The sequence below is a fragment of the Nerophis ophidion genome, linkage group LG09 (genome assembly GCF_033978795.1).
Source record: "Nerophis ophidion isolate RoL-2023_Sa linkage group LG09, RoL_Noph_v1.0, whole genome shotgun sequence".
Lineage (NCBI taxonomy): Eukaryota > Metazoa > Chordata > Actinopteri > Syngnathiformes > Syngnathidae > Nerophis > Nerophis ophidion.
The window spans coordinates 41,688,231-41,710,977 of record NC_084619.1 but is presented as its reverse complement, the minus strand read 5'-3'; the positions used below and the strand labels follow the sequence as shown (position 1 = coordinate 41,710,977).

The following is a 22,747-nucleotide window of genomic DNA, read 5'->3' as shown; positions in this document are numbered from 1 at the left end:
TGGTGTGAAAAAATCAATTGTGGGAGCAATTATCAGAAAATGGAAGACATACAAGACCACTGATAATCTCCCTTGATCTGGGGCTCCACGCAAGAACTCATCCAGTGGGGTTCATGAAAACGGTGAGCAAAAATCCCAGAACCACACGGGGGGACCTGGTGAATGACCTGCAGAGAGCTGGGACCAAAGTAACAAAGGTTACCGTCAGTAACACTACGCCGACAGGGATTCAAATCCTACAGTGCCAGACGTGTCCCCCTTCTTAAGCCAGTGCATGTCCAGGCCTGTCTGAAGTTTGCCAGAGAGCACATGGATGATACAGCAGAGGATTGGGAGAATGTCATGTGGTCAGATGAAACCAAAATAGAACTTTTTGGTATAAACTCAACTCGTCGTGTTTGGAGGAAGAAGAATACTGAGTTGCATCCCAAGAACACCACACCTACTGTGAGGCATTGGGGTGGAAACATCATGCTTTGGGGCTGTTTTTCTGCTAAAGGGGACAGGACGACTGATCCGTGTTAAGGAATGGGGCCATGTATCGTGAGATTTTGAGCCAAAATCTCCTTCCATCAGTAAGAGCTTTGAAAATTAAACGTGGCTTGGTCTTCCAGCATGACAGTGATCCCAAACACACCGACCGGGCAACGAAGGAGTTGCTCCGTAAGAAGCATTTAAAAGTCCTGGAGTGGCCTTGCCAGTCTCCAGACCTCAACCCCATAGAAAATCTGTGGAGGGAGTTGAAAGTCTGTGTTGCTCGGCGACAGCCCCAAAACATCACTGCTCTCGAGAAGATCTGCATGGAGCAGGGGTCACCAACCTTTTTGAAACCAAATGCTACTTCTTGGGTACTGATTAATGCGAAGGGCTACCAGTTTGATACACACTTAAATAAATTGCCACAAATAGCCAATTTGCTCAATTTACCTTTAATAAATAAATCTATATGTATAGAAAAAAAAGGGTATTTCTGTCCGTCATTCCGTCGTACATTTTTTTCCTTTTACCAAAAGTTTATTGTAGAGAATAATGATGAAAAAAATACTTAATTGAACGGTTTAAAAGAGGAGAAAACACGAAAGAAATGAAAATTACATTTTGGAACATTGTTTATCTTCAATCTCGACTCTTTAAAATTCAGAAATCAACCGAAAAAAATGAACGGGAAAAACTAGCTAATTCGAATATTTTAAAAAAAAAAATAAAAAAAGGAATTTATGAAACATCATTAATCATTTTTCCTAATTAAGATTAATTTTAGAATTTTGATGACATGTTTTGAATAGGTTAAAATCCAATCTGCACTTTGTTAGAATATATAACAAATTGGACAAACCTATATTTCTAACAAAGACAAATCATTATGTCTTCTAGATTTTCCAGAACAACATTTTTAAAAGAAATTCAAAAGACTTTGAAATAAGATTCAAATTTGATTCTACAGATTTTCTAGATTTGCTCGAATGTTTTTTTTTATTTTAATCATAATGAGTTTGAAGAAATATTTCACAAATATTCTTCGTCGAAAAAACAGAAGCTAAAATGAAGAATTAAATTAAAATGTATTTATTATTCTTTACTATAAAAAAAAATACTTGAACATTGATTTAAATTGTAAGGAAAGAAAAGGAAGGAATTTAAAAGGTAAAAAGCTATATGTGTTTAAAAATCCCAAAATCATTTTTAAGGTTGTATTTTTTTCTCTAAAATTGTCTTTCTGAAAGTTATAAGAAGCAAAGTTAAAAAATGAATTAATCTATCTAAACAAGTGAAGACCAAGTCTTTAAAATATTTTCTTGGATTTTCAAATTCGATTTGAGTTTTGTCTCTCTTGGAATTTAAAATGTTGAGCAAAGCGAGACCAGCTTGTTAGTAAATAAATACAATTTTAAAAATAAAGGCAGCTCACTGGTAAGTGCTGCTATTTGAACTATTTTTAGATCAGGCCAGCGGGCTACTCATCTGGTTCTTGCAGGCACCGCATTGGTGACCCCTGGCATGGAGGAATGGGCCAAAATACCAGCTACTGTGTGTGCAAACTTGGTAAAGACCTATAGTATTCGTTTGACCTCTGTTATTGCCAACAAGTTATATTACAAAGTATTGAGTTTAATTTTTGTTATTGACCAAATACTTATTTTCCACCATAATTTACAAATACATTTTTTTAAATACCTACAATGTGAATTCCTGGATTTTTTTTTCACATTCTGTCTCTCACAGTTGAAGTGTACCTATGATGAAAATTACAGACCTTTGTCATCATTTTAAGTGGGAGAACTTGCACAATCGGTGGCTGACTAAATACTTGTTTGCCCCACTTGTAAGTAAAACATTTAAAAAACTTTCCTCTTTGACATTCTGACGACCAAATTACATTTGTATTCAATTATAGAGGTATTTTCTTAAGCAAGTTGTACTCATGCAAGAAATAACCTGTGCTTGATCATGATTAAACATGATTTTTCATAGTTCAAGTGTGTGGACTGCAGGTTGACAATAGAAGTGTGTGCCTCGGCATATTGTTAAATAAATGTGCAAACATACTAGTTTGTTGTGTGTTTAACACAACAAACTTTTCAAAAGACTGTGGCGGCTACTGCGCTGACTTTTTGACTCCAAAGTGACGCATTCGGCTATTGGTGAACGACTACAGCTTTATTTACAAATACACTAATTTGCTTGAGAACCTATATCTCTCCTTGCAGCAATTTATCACTAATGTAATCTGTTTATGTTGTTCAGTTCTGTTAGCGACTTGGCACAGCAGCTAGATATCTGTTACTAGGTATGTCAAATGTTTAGCTACTCCTTAGCTTGAAAATGTCTCTCGCCATAGCCCATGCAGACTAACCTAGTGTAGCGTCTGGGTAGCTGAAGAGTGGTTTCAAACTGAACAGCCAGCTGCCTTCACCGCAGTGAGAGAGTAAAAGCTCCACCTAATCCCACAAACAAGCGTGAGGCAATGATCCTAATGTTAATGAACAAAATTAACAAAAATTGCTCTGACATAGTAACAGCTAACTAATTGCTTTATATGAATAAGCAAGACGTTACGTTACTACTTTACAATGTTACAAATTAAAAATTATCTGAGTACTCTCAACACTAGTTATCTAGCCATAAAACACTCAGGCAACCTTAAGCACTTTTGCACATTTTTTTTAAGATTCTGATATATATCGTAATGGGGAAATGAAAAAGGAGGATTACCTCCAAATTATTCAGGACAACCTCAAATCATCAACCCAGAGGTTGGATCTTGGGCGCAGTTGGGTGTTCCAACGGGACAATGGCCCCAAACACACATCAAAAGTGGTAAAGGAATGTTTAAATCAGGTTTACAAGTATATGCTCAAATCACTCTATCACAAAAAATAAGAGTTGTAGAAATTATTGGAAACTCAAGACAGCTATGAAATTATGTTCTTTACAAGGGTATTGTGGCCAAACAGCTATTTTATTTTTCATCTGACCACAGAACTTTCCTCGAGAGGGTCTTATCTTTGTCCATGTGATGTCAGATGAAACAAAAACTGAGCTGTTTGGCTACAATACCCAGCAATATGTTTGGAGGAGAAAAGGTGAGGGCTCTAATCCCAGGAACACCATTCCCACCGTCAAGCATGGGAGTGGTAGTATTATGTTCTGGGCCAGTTTTGCTGCCAATCGAACTGTTAGTTTAAATGGGACAATGAAAAAGGAGGATTACCTCCAAATTCTTCAGGACAACCTAAAATCTTCAGCCCGGAAGTTGGGTCTTGGGCGGAGTTGGGTGTTCCAACAGGACAATGACCCCAAACACACGTCAAAAGTGGTAAAGGAATGGCTAAATCAGGCGAGAATTAAGGTTTTAGAATGGCCTTCCCAAAGTAGTCCTGACTTAAACTTGTGAACAAAGCTGAAGAAACAAGTCCATGTCAGAACACCAACAAATATAGCTGAACTGCACCAATTTTGTCAAGAGGAGTGGTTAAAAATTCAAACAGAAGCTTGCCAGAAGCTAGTGGATGGCTATCAAAAGCGTCTTGTTGCAGTGAAACTTGCCAAGGAACATGTAACCAAAAATTACCATTGCTGTATGTATACTTTTGACCCAGCAGATTGGCCACATTTTGAGTAGACCCATAATAAATTCATAAAAGAACCAAACTTCATGAATGTTTTTTGTGACCAACAAGTATGTGTCCCAATCACTCTATCACAAACAAATAAGAGTTGTAGAAATTATTGGACAAGACAGACATAACATTAACATAACATGTTCTTTACAAGTGTATGTAAACTTTTGATCGCAACTGTACATTCATAATCCCATTCACGTTCATGGACATTAAAGGGTGCAAATGGCCTAAACCCAGGGAGGACATGAAAAGTCCACACAGAGATACTCCAACAGAGATTCAAACCGAAATTCGAACATATATGTCAGACCCACAAGCAAAAATGTTGATCTTAGACTTTAATTAATTCAGGAACTGTATCAACAGATAAGACATAATACATGTTACCAGTTTTGGAAAAAAAAAAAGTCACTACTCACTAACTTTCGTGGAACCACAGCAGAAGCAATTGAAATACAGTAAAATGGTAAACAACAATGTAATAACTGAGTAAAATGAAACTTCCTAAAAAAAAAATGTTTCTGAGGCTGACCAATTGAAATCATTAATAAAAGTAGAAAAAGCCGGTCTCAGAATCTGATAACAAGGACCAATGACCTTCTGACCAAACGGCTACACTGAAAATTAACACTGTATGTGGACCAAAAGACATGGTCTGCCAACTGTGCCTATGATAAAAGCTTCTGCTTCCCCAGTCAAGTTTTGGTGTCACCGAGTGATGGCGGCCAATCTACTTGACAATTAATTCATTCGTGGCTTGTCTTTTTTGACCAATTAATGACCACACTCTTTCAATGCACAAATGTAGACACAGGTTCAAAGTAAAAGAGACATCCAGCATGAGAGAGTGCAACTCATGTATTCATCCAATCAGCAGACAGAATGACATCTAAAAAGCCCTGGTGGCTATTAACACTGTTCGTCTATTAAGACGCTAAGCGAATCTCAAGTGCTTTGGAGACTGAGGCCCTCTGTGTATAATGCCTTCTGACCAAACTGCTACACTGAAAATTATGTTGAAACCCATTTCCAGCATCTCACCCGCCCTCTGCTATTAAAACATGAGAGTCTTCAATTAGAGCTATTTGCATTTTACTAATGTCATAATTGTAGCAGTGGTTATTAACAGCAAAGTGGGAAATGAGTGTAGTAGTCAAGGTTTCAACCAGGTTTGAGAAGTGATATCACCACTCCGCTCATCCATGCTTTCTGACCAGAATATGGACATGCCCTGACAGTCCCTAAAAATAACTTGAATCTAATAACTCAATAACTACAAATAAATAACTAAGTAGGAGCCAAAACTTTGGGTAAAGTTGTGTTGTTGCAGACCATCCAACAAGGAGAGACGATAGTTTGCAAAACAACCACTCACAGAGCTCTCTAAGGCACTTTTTCCTGCCCCGTGGATATTGAGAGCCTTCTTTGATGTTACCCTACTCCAGCCACAGATGCAGCGTAGCTTGTGTCCTGCCTATGCTGTCTCTCCATTTGCGCTGATCATCTTAGGCATGGTCGATTCCCTTCAAGGGTTCGTTATTGTGTAATCTACCAATGAGTCATCTTCCACCCCCACTTTCTGACTCTCTGTCAGCTACGATGGGGTCTATTCCCTCCTGCCGTCAGTCTCTTCAAGTTTCAGTCTTTCCTTGGTTGTCACCAGCACTTTTGCAGTGGTGACTGGCTTAGAAAACAGAATTAGATTGTTTGAGGACTGTTTCTTACAATCCCAGATGAAATCAATCATCAATCAATCAATGATTATTTACATAGCCCTAAATCACTATCCAGTATAGGAGTAATATGATCAAACGTACTTGTTCTTGTCAAAAGTCTAGCAGCCGCATTTTGTACCAACTGTAATCTTTTAATGCTAGACATGGGGAGACCCGAAAATAATACGTTACAGTAATCGAGGCGAGACGTAACAAACGCATGGATGATGATCTCAGCGTCGTTAGTGGACAAAATGGAGCGAATTTTAGCGATATTACGGAGATGAAAGAAGGCCGTTTTAGTAACGCTTTTAATGTATGACTCAAAGGAGAGAGTTGGGTCGAAGATACTACCCAGATTCTTTACCAAGTCGCCTTGTTTAATTGTTTGGTTATCAAATGTTAAAGTTGTATTATTAAATAGAGGTCGGTGTCTAGCAGGATCGATAATCAGGATTTCCGTTTTTTGGGCATTCAGTTGCAAAAAGTCAGCGGATATCCAATGTTTAATTTCATCAAGACACGCCTCCAGCTGACTACAATCCGGCGTGTTGGTCAGCTTTAGGGGCATGTAGAGTTGGGTGTCATCAGCATAACAGTTAAAACTAACACCGTATTTGCGTATGATGTCACTTAGCGGCAGCATGTAGATGCTGAAGACTGCAGGGCCAAGGACCGAACCCTGGGGAACTCCACACGTTACCTTAACATAGTCCGAGGTCACATTGTTTTGGGAGACGCACTGCATCCTGTCAGTAAGATAAGAGTTGAACCAAGACAGGGCTAAGTCTGACATACCAATTCGTGTTTTGATACGCTCTAATAAAATATTATGATCAACGGTATCGAAAACAGCGCTAAGATCGAGGAGCAGCAATATAGATGACGCATCAGAATCCATCGCTAGCAATAGATCATTAGTCATTTTTGCGAGGGCTGTCTCCGTAGAGTGATTTGCCCTGAAACCGGATTGAAAGGTTTCACATAAATTGTTAGACGCTAGGTGTTCATTTAGCTGCTCTGCAACAAATTTTTTGAGGATTTTTGAAATAAAAGGAAGGTGAGACACCGGTCGGTAGTTTACCATGAGGTCAGGATCGAGGTTAGGTCTTTTAAGGAGAGGATGAATAACCGCTTTTTTGAATGCTAAGGGAACAGTGCCAGAGGAAAGTGATACGTTTAAAATATTTAGCACTGGTGGACCTAATAATACAAAGAGCTCCTTGATAAGTTTCCCAGGGAGTGGGTCAACTAAAAATGTTTGTTTTATTCCATTTACACGTAACAATTCTTCTAATGTTATTTCCTCAAAACGAGAGAAAATATTTTGGAGGGCAGTATCCGCAGTATATTCAGTGGTATCTGTGTTAATAGAACCCAGTTGTAGCTGGGAGGCATTGTCTTTAATCTCCTTTCTAATGACTTCAATTTTCTTATTAAAGAATTTCATAAAGTCGTGTGCTGAGTGGGTGGAGCTACTGGAAGGAGTCCCTTGTTGGGTTAGCGATCCTACCGTACTAAACAAACATTTAGGATCGTTTTTATTAAGGTGGATAAGATTTGAGTAATATTTAGCTTTAGCTAAGGTAAGCATGCGTTTATAAGTTATTAAACTATCACTCCATGCTTGAGGGTGCACCTCAAGTTTAGTCGTGCGCCATTTGCGTTCCAGCTTTCTACATGATCATTTCTGAGCTCTAGTTTCTTCTGTAAACCATGGGGTACGCCTCTTTGGAGCCTTTTTTAACTTCAGCGGTGGTATACTATAAATAGTTTCGCGCAGGGCGTCGTTAAAGTTGTTAATGAGGTTGTCAATAGAGCCCACATACTTTAGGAATGGTGCCATTACCGAGGGCAGTAGGTCAGCAAGAGTTTTCGTTGTGGCAGCATTAATGTTGCGGCTGCTATAGCAGTTATTATTATTATTACTGCCGAACATGAGTCTGAACCTCGAATTTTATAAGGTAATGATCGGACATTACTTTAGTGTACGGGAGTATCATAACTTTGGAAATGGTGATACCCCCGACAAGCACTAGGTCTATCGTATTACCGGTGCGATGCGTGGGTTCATTTCTTATTTGTGTAAGACCACAGCTATCAATTATAGTCTGGAGCGCCACGCACGGGGGGTCCGATGGGGTATTCATATGGATATTAAAGTCCCTCATTATAATTATATTATCGGTGTGCGTCACTAGATCAGCAACGAACTCTGAGAATTCATTGATAAAGTCCGAATAGGGCCCTGGGGGGGCGGTAGATAACAGCCAGGTATAGAGGCCGCGGTGTGACAGACCTCATTGTAAGCTCCTCAAACGATTTAAATGTATTATTTATGTTGGGACTAAGGTTAAAGTTTTTGTTGTATATTAGTGTGACCCCCCCCTTTTAAGGGGACGGGCAATATGCGCATACGTATAGTTAGGAGGAAATGCCTCATTTAGCGCAAAAAAGTTGTCTGGTTTAAGCCAGGTTTCGCTGAGACCGATGATGTTAAGATTGTTGTCTCTAATGACCTCATTAACTAATAATGTTTTGGGGGACAATGATCTTATGTTTAAAAAGCCTATAGTATAGGTAGTGGGCTGTTTTAAGGAGTTTTTGATCAAATTATCCGTAGTAGCAATATTAATAATGTTGCGTTTATTATGCGTAGTGCACTTAAAATAATTACGACCATATCTAGGAATTGATATGACGGGATTTTTCTGATTGTTTGCTTGGTGCTTTGATAAACTGAACGCATCATAATTTGCCACCTCAGTGGAACGTATGTCCACCTCTGAAACAGTCATAGCAGAAAAAACTTGTTCTAATTTAACTGACTCCTTACCCAGACCAGTAGGCTCGCATCTTCCATTTAAATCCGGCTTCAGGATGGAGGGAAGTGGTGTTCTGTGGGGATTAGCCTTTTGCTTTGTTGTTAGCCCCGCTTGGCATCCGCGTTTCTGCTTCCGATCACACCGCTTGCGTCTGTTCCATAGACGGCCTCTGCTGGTACTATACTCCGCTGCTTCACAGGCCGCTGGATGTAGCCGGCGAAGTATTCCTATGCTAGCTAGTAGGTCCAACAAACACGCGTCATTCAGTCCAAAACGGCCCAATCTATCAACATCCAAAATTGTCTGGCGGTCGTAAGTGATCACGGAGTGTCCACGCTGTAAGCCAGCCATGAAATTTGCAGAATTGTCCGGTATTTTTGCCAAATGTTCCATTTCTACCAAGAGCTTCTCCACGCCGCAGCCCATCCGTGCGCCGCCATCTTGGAGAAATCAGCACAATACTGGGGAGACTTCTTCTCAAATGGGGTTGGAGATTTTCTTGGGTGGGATTTGCACTGACCACTTGGGGTCGCGAAACAACACATCATCAGTTGTGTGCTCTTGACTCAATTAATTTTCGGCTTTTTATCACATTAAAAGGCTGGCCCACCACAGAAAATATATATTTGCTAAAAATCCAAGCTTTGTGTAAATTTCTTGACAAACAGAAGTCTTATTATACAAGTATAAAGAAGGACAGGCAGTAGTTCACACATTCTCATACTTTCTGTAAAATCGAGGAAGAAATTATGTCAGCCAGTTTGAAATGGGTCTCAACTAGGGTTGTACAGTATACCTGTCCAAATAAAGTACCGCAGTACTAATGAATTAAAATAGATACTATACTGCCTCTGAAAAATCCAAGTCCTTTTTTTTTTTTTTTACGGACGTCGTTACATTGCTTGTAAGCAAGGAGAGGCGCATGTTTGTCAAAGCACACGCACAAAACACTTACAAGCAGATACAGGGTGGAGATAGAAAAAGTACAAAGCAAATATTTTAGCTAAAAAATTAACAATAGTGTTGAACCTAAAAAAAAACTCAGGGGTCATTTTGCAAGCAGTGCTTTAAAACATAACAACCTAGCGGCTAACTTCCATTCCCAGTGTTTTAGCTACTTCGAAATCACTAATCCTCACCTGCATGGCAACAAATAAGCTATTTTTCTTACAAATATCATCAGTGCAAAACAAGGAATAGCTAAACATGCTTCACTACACACCGTAGAAAGATACCACAGCTAACCGCTAACAGCAAGCTGGCGCTCCTAAATGTATACAAATGCCAGAAGTAGATCTACACCGACATCGACTAACACCAAGATACCGAGTACAATAGCCGTATACAGTTGATACTACAGCGATCACATAGATATTGTTAATATCACAAAACCTTTGGTCATTTCTTGTTATTGTTTATACAGTCAGGAAGTACATCCCTGGACACAGAATTATTTTATATATGACCAATGTATGACCCTTGGTATTGGATTGATACCAAAACGAGAAGTATCACCTAAAACTAAGGTAAATTATCAAAACAACATAAGAATAAGTTCTTATTACATTTTAACAGAAGCAGAAACCAGATAAATCCATCCATCTATTCATTTTCTACTGCTTGTCCCTCTTTATTTTGACAAAATAATAGAAGAAGAAATGACAATATGTTACTGCATACGTCAGCAATCAAATCAGGAGCCTTTGTAACCTGTTTGCTTACTACTATAAGAAAAGTTATCTAGTATGTTTACCATCTTATATAAAGCCAAAATTGTTCTTTTTTTTGCAATAAGAAATACATTTTCAATGCGTCATAAGATGTTCTGTTAAAACAAAGCCAATAATGACAAGTTGTCATGGGCCCCTATATTTTAAAATGTATCAAAAAGTAGTGAAGTGAATTATATTTATATAGCGCTTTTTCTCTAATGACTCAAAGCGCTTTATATAGTGAAACCCAGTAGCTAAGTTACATTTAAACCAGTGTGGGTGGCACTGGGAGCAGGTGGGCAAAGTGTCTTGCCCAAGGACACAAGGGCAGTGACTAGGATGGCAGAAACGGGGATCGAACCTGGACCCTCAAGTTGCTGGCACAGCCACTCTACCAACCGAGCAATACCGCTCCAAACACATTTTGGTACTGGTACCAAAATATTGGTATCTGAACACAACCCTAGTACCTACAAAGAGAGAGAACAACACCATCTGGGCTTAGCAGAAAACCTATCAAAGGTCGTAGAATATATTTTTGGGTTGAAGACAGGAGGCCCCAGCTGTTAAGTGGGAAACTGCACTATTTTGGACTTTTGCCTATTAACAATCATGATGAGAGACAAGAACACGTTTTTTGCTTTAGTGACATTGTTCTAGTAATAGCAAACGCTGAGGAACTGTTTACCTTGCGTAGTGTATATATGTATATTCAAGATGGCGGCGCGCATGCACGCGACGTTTCAGGCTCTCCCCTTAGGTGCATTGTTTTTATTGCTTTTATATAGTTTATTACTAGCCCGGTCAGCAACTTGCTGGGCGAAGGTTATGTACAGCCGAAACGATTTGTTGGAGATTGGATTGCGGTCTGAGCAGACTATTTCGGTGGATTTTACACGCCGACACAACATCCCGGAGGAGTTAGCACGTAGCCCTGGAGCTCCATGGCTACTGTGCCCGGCGAAGAGGAGGCGGAGGCGAAGACGCCGTGGCCGAAGGGGCGGCGTGTTAGCCAGACTAAAAATGAACCCAAACAGACCAGCGATACCAAGTCTATTCCTGGCTAATGCGAGGTCGCTCGCTCCTCATGGTGAAGAGGACAAGATGGACGAGGTGAGGCTCCGTGTAGCACAAAACACCGTGATGGATAGCTGTGCCCTATTGTTTACGGAAACCTGGCTAACGTCCTCAATCCCTGATGCTAGCATGGAGCTAACCGGTCACACAGCACACAGACAGGACAGAAACGCAGAGTCTTCCGGCAAGCGGCGTGGGGGTGGACTGCTAACCTACCTAAACAACAAGTGGACTTCTGATTCAAAGGTAGTTAACAGCCACTGTTCCCAAGATCTGGAATATTTTACAGTTAAATGCCGACCCTTCCATCTAGCCAGGGAGCACTCTGCTGTCCTGATCACAAACGTGTATATAGCTCCCGATGCTAACGCTAGCACGGCGCTAGCTCTGTTGCACGATACAATCAGTGCACAACAGAACAAATATCCCGACGGCATCCACATCATAGCGGGGGACTTTAATCATGTCGACCTGAAAAAAGTGCTCCCCAAACTTCACCAGCATGTGAAGTGTGCTACGAGGGGAGCTAACACACTGGACAAAGTCTATTCCAACATAAAAAAAGGATATAGAGCCAAACAACTTCCCCAATTAGGCAAGTCTGACCACATATCCCTGCTCCTTTTGCCAGCTTACACACCAATAAGAAAAAGTGCTCCTATCACAATCAAAACGGTCAAAACATGGCCGGAGGGAGCCATGGAACAGCTGCAGGACTGCTTTGATACAACAGACTGGTCAGTTTTTGAAAACCCAGACTTGGAGCAGTACACAGAAGCAGTCCTGGGGTACATCAAACACTGCATAGACACTGTCACAGTCGACAAGCGCATCCGAGTCTACCCCAACAGGAAGCCCTGGATGACAAAAACAGTCCAGGGCTTACTCAAAGAGAGAGACAGTGCCTTCAAAGCGCAGGACCTGGCACTCTACAGTGCTGCCAGAGCCAATCTGAAGAGAGGCATCAGAGAGGCAAAAGCCGAACACAGGAGGAAAATGGAAGCCCACCTGCAGAGCAGCAACACCAAGGAGGTATGGAAAGGAATTAAAGACATGACCAACTTCAGACCCAGTAACCCTTCGGCTGACGGCGACGCCTCTCGAGCGGGGGAGTTAAACAGCTTCTTCGCCCGATTTGAGAGAAAAACACCTGCAGCGGTCACAACACTCCCACCCAACACCCACAGCAGCTGCATCCTTATACTGGAGGAGCATGAGGTGAGACGCACGCTGAAGGCAGTGAACCCGAGGAAGGCTACGGGCCCAGATGGAGTCCCGGGACAGGTACTAAGAGACTGTGCAGACCAGCTGGCCGGAGTATTTACGAAGATCTTCACCCAGTCCCTCTCCCAGGCCGTCATCCCATCATGCCTGAAGACCTCCACAATAATCCCGGTGCCAAAGAAGAACTCTGTCAGATGTCTGAATGACTACCGTCCAGTTGCACTTACACCTATAGCTATGAAGTGCTTCGAGAAGCTGGTACGGACCCATATCACCTCAGTCCTCCCTCCAGAGCTAGACCCACACCAGTTTGCCTACAGAGCCAACAGGTCCACAGAGGACGCTATCGCCACAGCCCTACACTCCTCCCTGGGTCACCTGGAGACGGGGGGGAGCTACGTGCGGCTGCTTTTTGTGGATTATAGTTCGGCATTTAACACCATTATTCCTGATAGACTGGTGTCCAAACTGTCAGACCTGGGTCTCTCGAACTCCATCTGCATGTGGATTAAGGACTTCTTATCCAACCGCCCCCAGAGGGTGCAGTTGGGTCGCCACATGTCATCAAGCCTGCACCTCAGTACCGGCTCTCCACAAGGCTGCGTGCTGAGCCCCCTTCTCTACTCCATCTACACATACGACTGCACACCTGCCCACTCCAGCAACTCAATCATCAAATTTGCGGATGACACCACCGTAGTGGGGCTCATCTCGGAGGGAGACGAGGCTGCATATCGGGATGAGGTGGAGAAGCTGTCGGATTGGTGCAAAGTCAACAACCTGGCCCTGAACACCTCCAAGACCAAGGAACTGGTCATAGACTTCAGGAGGAAAAAAACGGACATCCTTCCCCTGATCATCAGTGGTGACTGTGTGGAGAGGGTCTCCGACTTCCGCTCCCTGGGAGTCCACCTGGCCGACGACCTATCCTGGAGCACCAACACCACGGCTACCATCAAGAAGGCACACCAGAGACTGCACTTCCTGAGAATACTCAGGAACAACCACCTCTCACAGGAACTGCTGGTGTCCTTCTACCGGTGCTCCATTGAGAGCATCCTGACCTACTGCATCTGCGTGTGGTTCAGCAGCTGCACGGCCGCAGAGAGAACGGCGCTCCAGAGAGTCATAAAGACCGCCCAGAAGTTAATCGGATGCCCCCTCCCCCCCCTGGCTGACCTGTACAGCTCCAGCTGTCTCAGGAAAGCACAGAGCATCCTGAAAGACCCATTCCACCCCGGGCACAGCCACCTGGAACTGCTACCCTCAGGCAGACGCTACAGGGTGCTAAAAGCGAGCACCAATAGACTAAAAAATAGCTTTTACCCAAGAGCCATAGTAGCATTAAACAGGCACTGAGTGAGCACAATATGTCCATCATGTCCTCATGTGTAATGTTTAAATGTTTTTTCTATTTTTTCGGACTACAATGTGCAATAATGTTTTATGTATGTGTGTATATGTATTCATATGCATGCAGATATGCATCTGTGTGGATACATATACATATACATAGATACATCTGTCATCTCTATCTTTTTTTTTTACTATTTATACTACCATATTGTATATGCACCTTAGGAGGAGCTGCTCCAATTTCGTTGTTCTTTGAACCTGTTCATTGCAATAATGACAATAAAACTCTATTCTATTCTATTCTATTCTAACACATTGCCTTGCGACGGTATACTATGGCATTAACCGTAAGATGGCTTCTGCGTCAGCAGCGGAAAGGCTTTTGAGTTTGAAACGCACAACACAAATAGGATAGGACACAAATCTGCACACACTGAAAAACATGAACAATCATATTACAATATCTGTAAAGTATTAGCCCACATTTCATATTTTGTTTGTACAAAGCTAGTTTGACAGACTATGTAATTGTACTAACAAGCATGACGTGCTGCATGTACCACGATCAATGTTATAGTGACTTACTTTAATATGTTTCCAGTTGATTTTTGGAAGGAGGAAAAACAAGTTTCTACCACTGCAGGGTTTGTTAGCGCAAATGGGTTTGTCTTTCGTTGTGGTGCAGTTTCTTTCAGCAGTGTCCTCCTCGCCTAGGGATGGGAATCGAAAACCGGCTCTTGTTCTGAATCGGTTCCCAGTGTATCAATTCCTCGGAATCGCTTGCCATTTTGTCAAGCCATTGTCTTATCGATTTCCTTCCGAGTGGGGATGACGTCATTACGCAATGTGGGTACTGCATAGTGACGTCAGATGTCAAAATGGCGATGCCTGGTCCAAACAAACACTAACATTTTCCGAGTAAGGTTTGCAATAGCGCTACTAGTAAAAATTATAAGGCTGCGATGCAAGGACATGCCAGAAATATGCTGCAACAGATGAACACACACCATGCAACACTTATAATTGAAAGTCACGTTTTTTTAACCACTCTGATCTTATCCCAGGCAGCAGTAACGCTAGCACGTCATCTGAATACAACAGGTACTAACTAACGCCTCAAATCATGTGCTATTATTTGTTAAATTGTAATTAATACCTTCTCATTTAGATGAGCAAGACTAGAAACAGATTCTGACTGGCCCGAGGCAGGCAGTTCCCGCTCCAGTTCATGTCTGCTGCTAGATGAATGTCACCGAGCAGCGACTTAAGTTTGTGGTTTATTTGCTACAGTACACACTCTTAATTTTCGATAGGTGAGTCTTCAATTGTCGTCAGAGAAAAGTTGTATGTTTTCTATCAGTCATTACCTTATACAGGTGAAACTCAAGTCCATTAATGTCAGCAATTAAATTCAAATTTGAAGCTAATATATGATATTAAATCATCATATGCAATGTGAGGTATGTCAACCCTTTATTATCAATTTGATAATATTGGCTTACACTTTCTGAAACCCAACATTTTGAATTCAAGGTTTTCATACATGATAAGCCACAATCATTAAAATTATAACCAATAAAGGCTTGATATATCTCGCTTTGCATGTAATATGTTAAAATGACATGTTACTAAATGTTACATCTTATGTGATTTCCACATTATTTATTTTGTTAAATTCTACAGAAGAATATTATTTACTAGATTCATTTTTTTTGGGGCTTCACGGGGGATAGGTTGATTGGCAACACTAAATTGGCCCTAGTGTGTGAATGTGAGTGTGAATGTTGTCTGTCTATCTGTGTTGGCTCTGTGATGAGGTGGCGACTTGTCCAGGGTGTACCCTGCCTTCCGCCCGATTGCAGCTGAGATAGGCGCCAGCGCCCCCCGCGACCCCGAAAGGGAATAAGCGGTAGAAATGGATGGATGGGCATTAATTTTTTTTTTAAAAAGCACTTTTTTTCTTCTATGCTTCTATGCTTCTATGACCTCACTGTAGACTTTCTAATGTCATGCAAGATCTAAACTCAACAAAATTGAGGCAAATCCATTTTTTTCTTCTTTTCTCCAAATAATAATCGATAAGAGAATCGTTAAGGAACCAAATCGTTAAGCAGAATCGAAAGTGGAATTTGAACCAGAAAATCGAATCAATTCCCATCCTTACCCTTGCCAGATACATGGTCTTTCCGTCGATAATAACATTGTTTGACACTCTCGGCTTCCGTGTGGTCACTCTCTTCATGCTCCCTTAGCTTCAGTTCTTTCTCCGTATTTTCAGATTCAAAGAGACAAGGTTGTGAATCCATATTCATCCAAAAACAAGTCATATTCATTGTCTATTAGGAAGTCTGCCATAATTCGAAAACACACACATTTGTTGCCGGAAGTAGGAACATACGCATTGGTTGGTGGAAGTAGAATATGCGTTAGTATAGGCACTGAAAAAATTTCGCCCAGGAAATAAGTTCCTGTAATGCTTAAAAAATGACTAAAATACGGTAAACATTGTACATATTACATATTGTTATGAACGTGTCTGTAACTACATTACAATCGTACTTATAGCGTGTATATAAAACCGTGATAGAGGGCTTTAAAGGTGTTTTCGAGGACTTTGAAAGCAACATAGGGGACTTCCATTAGCTCTATCATGCAAGCTTTTTTTTATCTTTTGAATCCTAATGATTGTGAATGATAGGCAGAATTCCCTAAAAAAAAACTGTTTTCCTTTAATATCCACTGAATGGAGGCTCACTGTGCCAAAATTGTAAAACTTCTGTATTCGACAATACAAACACAAGAAAAAAACAAAGCCCACCAGTACAGGAACTAAAAATGCTTTTCGAATGTATTAATTTCGTAATTTGACAATATTATAAAAGTTTGTTGTGCTTCATCCCGAAGAGATTTACTTACTTGTCCCACCCAAGGTTCTCAATTTCGAAAATGAGTTGGGAGTAGCACTGTGGAGGTGGTATCGAGGAGCACTCAGGATGGCACTTTAGAACCACTTCCTGCAATAACAGAAACAATAACACCACTACATTATATTCCACGCTCCATCTTCCCAAAAGAATCAAACATAAATAGGGCTGAACTCAATCAGCCCTCCAGCAGCTCTAGGTAAACACACTGTCATTACACTTTTCATTCATTGAACAGAACATACTGTATACTACAGGGAGGGATGGGGCGGTGCAATGCATGCGACGCCGGTGAACATACTTTATCAGTATCATGCAGTATCATATTTCAAATCTCACTCCAAAAAGCTGTGCATTACAAAAGACTCATTCTAGCCATTAACTCACAACATTAACTAACTTTGTCATTTGGATATAAAAAAAAAACTGCAAAACTTGTTTTATTCATATTTGTTTTATAGAGTATATTGTGTCCTGTGCTATTTTTCTGATCAATTACAGTTTAATTTCATATTTCAGTTTCAATACTTTAAGTCAAAAATGTTTATAGTTTATACAAGGATACAATTTTCCCCCTGAATTTCATGCAAATTGATGCCCGTTTAATCTTTTTTGTTATAAACTAAAATAATGTTAATAAAGTTATTGTTTGTTGGAAGTTGATCTGTAATTCTTTCCTTTTTGTTGTTTTTACTGTTATTAAGGATACAATGTAATGAAGAGGTGTACTTATAGACAAATGATACTATCTATTAGGGGTGTGGGAAAAAATCGATTCGAATACGAATCGCAATTCTCACATTGTGCGATTCAGAATCGATTCTCTTTTTTTTTTTTAAACATTTATTTATTTTTTTAATCAATCCAACAAAACAATACACAGCAATACCATGAAAATGCAATCCAATTCCAAAACCAAACCTGAACCAGCAACACTCAGAACTGCAATAAACAGAGCAATTGAGTGGAGACACAAACACGACACAGAACAAACCAAAAGTAGTGAAACAAAAATGAATATTATCAACAACAGTATCAATATTAGTTATAATTTCAGCATAGCAGTGATTAAAAATCCCTCATTGACGTTATCATTAGACATTTATAAAAATTAAAAAAAAGAACAATAGTGTCACAGTGGCTTACACTTGCATCGCATCTCATAAGCTTGACAACAACTGTGGCCAATGTTTTCACAAAGATAAAATAAGTCGTATTTTTGGTTCGTTTAATAGTTAAAACAAATTTACATTATTGCAATCAGTTGATAAAACATTGTCCTTTACAATTATAAAAGCTTTTTTAAAAGAATCTACTACTCTGCTTCCATGTCAGCAGACTGGAGTAGATCCTGCTGAAATCCTATGTATTGAATGAATACAGAATCGTTTTGAATCGGAAAAATATCGTTTTTGAATCGAGAATCGTGTTGAATCGAAAAAATTTATATATAATCGAATCGCGACCCAAATAATCGATATTCAATCGAATCGTGGGACACCCAAAGATTCGCAGCCCTACTATCTATAGTCAATGCAGGGCAAGTGGAGGGCGGGGGTTGGGCAGTGACAGAAAATATTTGAGAAGCACTGCCCTAAACTAATGTTATCAACAGTGTCCGAGGCTACGTTCCCACTGCAGGGTCGGATGTCCAATTTTGACTTTTTTTTTGTAAAATCCGATCTTTTAATGTGGCTGTATTACAAGAAACATTACAAGAAAACAATTATTTCTAATGTGAATGTGACCTGACTTCTGTGCAGACATGAAATAATGATGTTGCATGCACTACAGTGATTACAGAAGAAAGCATGGCTTCAACTCTAGTTGGTTTTAGTACTGGCACGATTGTGGAATGTTGTTGTATCAAGAATGAGGACAATTATTTTGGCTCTGACAGTTTAACGAGATATTTTGTTTTGATGTCTGCTTAAAGGCTTACTGAAACCCACTACTACCGACCACAAAAACTGATAGTTTATATATCAATGATGAAATCTTAACATTGCAACACATGCCAATACGGCCGGTTTAGTTTACTGAATTGCAATTTTAAATTTCCGGCGAATTGTCCTGTTGAAAACGTCGCGGAATGATGATGCTTATGTTGACGCATGCTTGTGACGTTATTAGTTGAAGCGGACATTTTATCCCAGCACCACTCACGGCTAAAAGTCGTCCGATTTAATCCAATAATTACACAGTAATCTGGACATCTGTGTTGCTGAATCTTTCGCAATTTGTTCAATTAATAATGGATACTACAAAGAAGAATGCATTTGGTGGAAAGCGGTGTATTTCGGCCGGCTGTAACAACACAAACACAGCCGGTGTTCCTTTGTTTGTAGCTTTGTTTGAAGCTTTAATATGGAACAGAGCCATCAAGCGAACATGTTTCTCTACCACATGTCAACCGGCAGGTTTCGGTGAGAAAATTGTGGTTATAAATTGGCTCTTACCGTAAACATGAGCGGAGCTTGTGTCGTTCTTCCTGCAGCAGCTGTCAAAGAGGCAGCTGCAACTTTCTTGGCTCCTACATGGCTTCAGTCAGAGACACTGGCGGTCACCACACCCCTCCGACTTTCAGGTATGACTTTATAATCTCACTAAAACACTAGTAACACAATAATCAGATGAGGGATTTTCCAGAATGTGTCTAATAACATCTGAATCGCTCCTGCCCTGGTCTTTTCTTTTCTTTTCTTCTAGTCCTTCACTCTCACTTTGCCTCATCCACAAATCTTTCATCCTCGCTCCAATTAATGGGGAAATTTTCGCTTTCTCGGTCAGAATCGCTCGCGCTGCTGGTGTCTATGATTGTAATCAATGTGCGGATGTGAGGAGCCCTCACACCGATGACGTTACACGCACATCGGCTCCTACTTCCGGTAAAGGCAAGGCTTTTTTATTAGCGACCAAAAGTTGCGAACTTTATCGTCGATGTTCTCTACTAAATCCTTTCAGAAAAAAATTGGCAATATCGCAAAATTATCAAGTATGACACATAGAATGGACCTACTATCCCCGTTTAAATAACAAAATCTCATTTCAGTAGGCCTTTAATGAGCGTGTCTGTGGGCAAGCAGTTCAAGACAGGAGTTGGAAAACTTTCATGTGGGTTCCTAAAACATATTATTTTCACCCATTTTATTTTTTTCATTTTGTAACCGTCAATTTTTGTGAATAATTATGAAACCTACCGTATAGCTTTTTGATGACATTCTTGTCAGATGAATGCAACCTGAGTTCGGGACAACTCACATTAAGGACGCATATTCGATATATTTCCACATACGAAAGAGGCTTGAGTAGGATATGAAAAATTCGGAATTGCACTGTTCACACTGACATGAAAAAAATCAATACAGGTTGTATGTAGGCAAAAAAAAAAATCAGAATTGACCTGCAGTGTGAACGAGGCCTGAGAGTCCTATCTACTATATTTTTGGGACTATGAGACGCACTTAAAATCTGTGCGCCTTAAAACCCGGTGCTCCTAATGAACGAATAATTCTAGTTTTGCTAACGAACCTCGAAACAGTTTTATTTGGTAAATGGCGTAATGATAAGTGTGACCAGTAGACGGCAGTCACACATAAGAGATACATGTGGACTGCAAGGTGATGCCCCCTGTTCAATAAATGATGCTAGAAGTAAAGGTTAGCAAGCAAGCCCAAAACATTGATGTTTCACTAAGAATTTACAACATTACACACAGCGCTCAAAAATCTGTCAAATTGTTTTAGTACAACTTTGGTAAGCTACAAAGCAGCACCGCTTGATGGATTGTCAACGTGTTATGCTTTGACGACAACAGCAACAGGATTCCCCCTTAATGTGGCACACCGCCACAGCATTTTCATGACCGCCATCTCCTGAAATTAAGGTTTTTTTTAACTTAAAAACAATTTAAAGTAATATGATGTATTGTAGACCCCAAAAGCAATCACACAAAGTCTGACGCTATTTTCAACTATCATTACCAATATTATGGTAACAAACGGCACAATTTTAACAGGTTTTACCTCTCATTGCAAACACTTTCGTCTTGGTCAGTCCGCACTTCCCAAGACACACAGTAACACTTCCTCATTCTCCGCCAATCAACTTTCAGGCACAAACAGTGTGTTTGTAAACATGGGGAAAACTGACATAAAATCCAAACCACACGAATATAAAAAAATCAACACCAGCAGGTCATTACAGTATGAATGGACATACATGTGTGTGTGTGTATATATATATATATATATATATATATATATATATATATATATATATATATATATATATATATATATATATATATATAGATATATATATATATATATGCAAATATATACATATATGCATACATATACATATATATGCATACATAGATATATATATATATATATATATATATATATATATATGCATACATATATATATATGCATACATACATATGCATACATATATATATATGCATACATACATATATATATATATATATATGCATACATACATATATATATATATATATATATATGCATACATACATATATATATATATATATGCATACATACATACATACATACATACATATATGCATACATACATACATATATGCATACATACATACATATATGCATACATACATATATGCATACATACATACATATATGCATACATACATACATGCATACATACATACATACATACATATATGCATACATACATACATATATGCATACATACATACATGCATACATACATACATACATACATACATACATACATACATACATACATACATACATACATACATATATATATATATATATATATATATATATATATATATATATATATATATATATATATATATATTAGATATGCGCGGTTTGCGGTCACAACCGCGGAGTCCGCGGAAAAACCGCGGGTTGGGCGGGTGACATGACGAAAAAATAGATTTTAAATAGATCCGGGCGGGTGGCGGTTGAACCAATTCGGAAATATATATTGTAATAATCCCAGGAATGTAGGCTCATACAACTTCTTCGTTAGTCTTGTCTTTATTGCACAATACGTAATACAACCACACAACAGCTCTCATGTCTCTAACGCTTTTCCCGGGACAACTCGAACCCTCACTTCCTGTTGACAACGTCACTTCCCTATCGCTCCCGGAAGTCCCGCCCCCCCCAGCCGAAGTCATTGGCTAACACCCTGTAGCCAGCCGCTACATTATACATAGTTAATTGTTATGTTGAAGAGGTTCATTTAGCCTACTGACATGTATTTATACATGGTTGATTTATATAGGCTAGTAGGTAAAGTGTTGTAGCTGACAACACTTGATGGTACAATCCATATAACACGTCTCAGACGACGTCACGCTAACATCACGTGACACCTCTGATGAAGGCTGCAGAGGCAAGGTAGCCGAAACTTGTCAGGTACAACACTTTACCTTACTAGCCTATAGAAATCAACCATTTATAAATAGTTAAATGTTGCTACCCACATATGAAAAACGAGCAGCACTCTTTGAAACAGTATGTGGGCATACTTTTATTTTGAAGTGTCTTGTTATGTCTGTTGACGGATGTAAGGAAGCTACATCCGGGTATGAGTACACTTTTTTTTGATGTAATGAGAAGGGAGAAAGACTAAAAAGTGTCACAAGGACTTTAAGCGTTTGGGCTATAAGAGCCAGAAGATCACAATTTCCTCCTAAAAGAAGCATGAAGGCCAACGAGGTATTTGTTTGTCTTTTGTTGGTATTTTATTTGGTAAAATGTTTGAT

The 22,747-nt window shown here is 39.8% G+C and overlaps 1 protein-coding gene across 1 annotated transcript in view; it reads right to left on the bottom strand.

The window, feature by feature from the left end:
• The window catches only part of fancl (FA complementation group L), a 93,787-nt gene that overhangs the window by 56,186 nt on the left and 14,854 nt on the right, over positions 1 to 22,747 (bottom strand). The window contains exon 5 of the mRNA XM_061910999.1: positions 16,950 to 17,047. Within this exon, the coding sequence (XP_061766983.1) occupies positions 16,950 to 17,047 (98 nt within the window). The remainder of the gene's footprint in view (positions 1 to 16,949; positions 17,048 to 22,747) is intronic.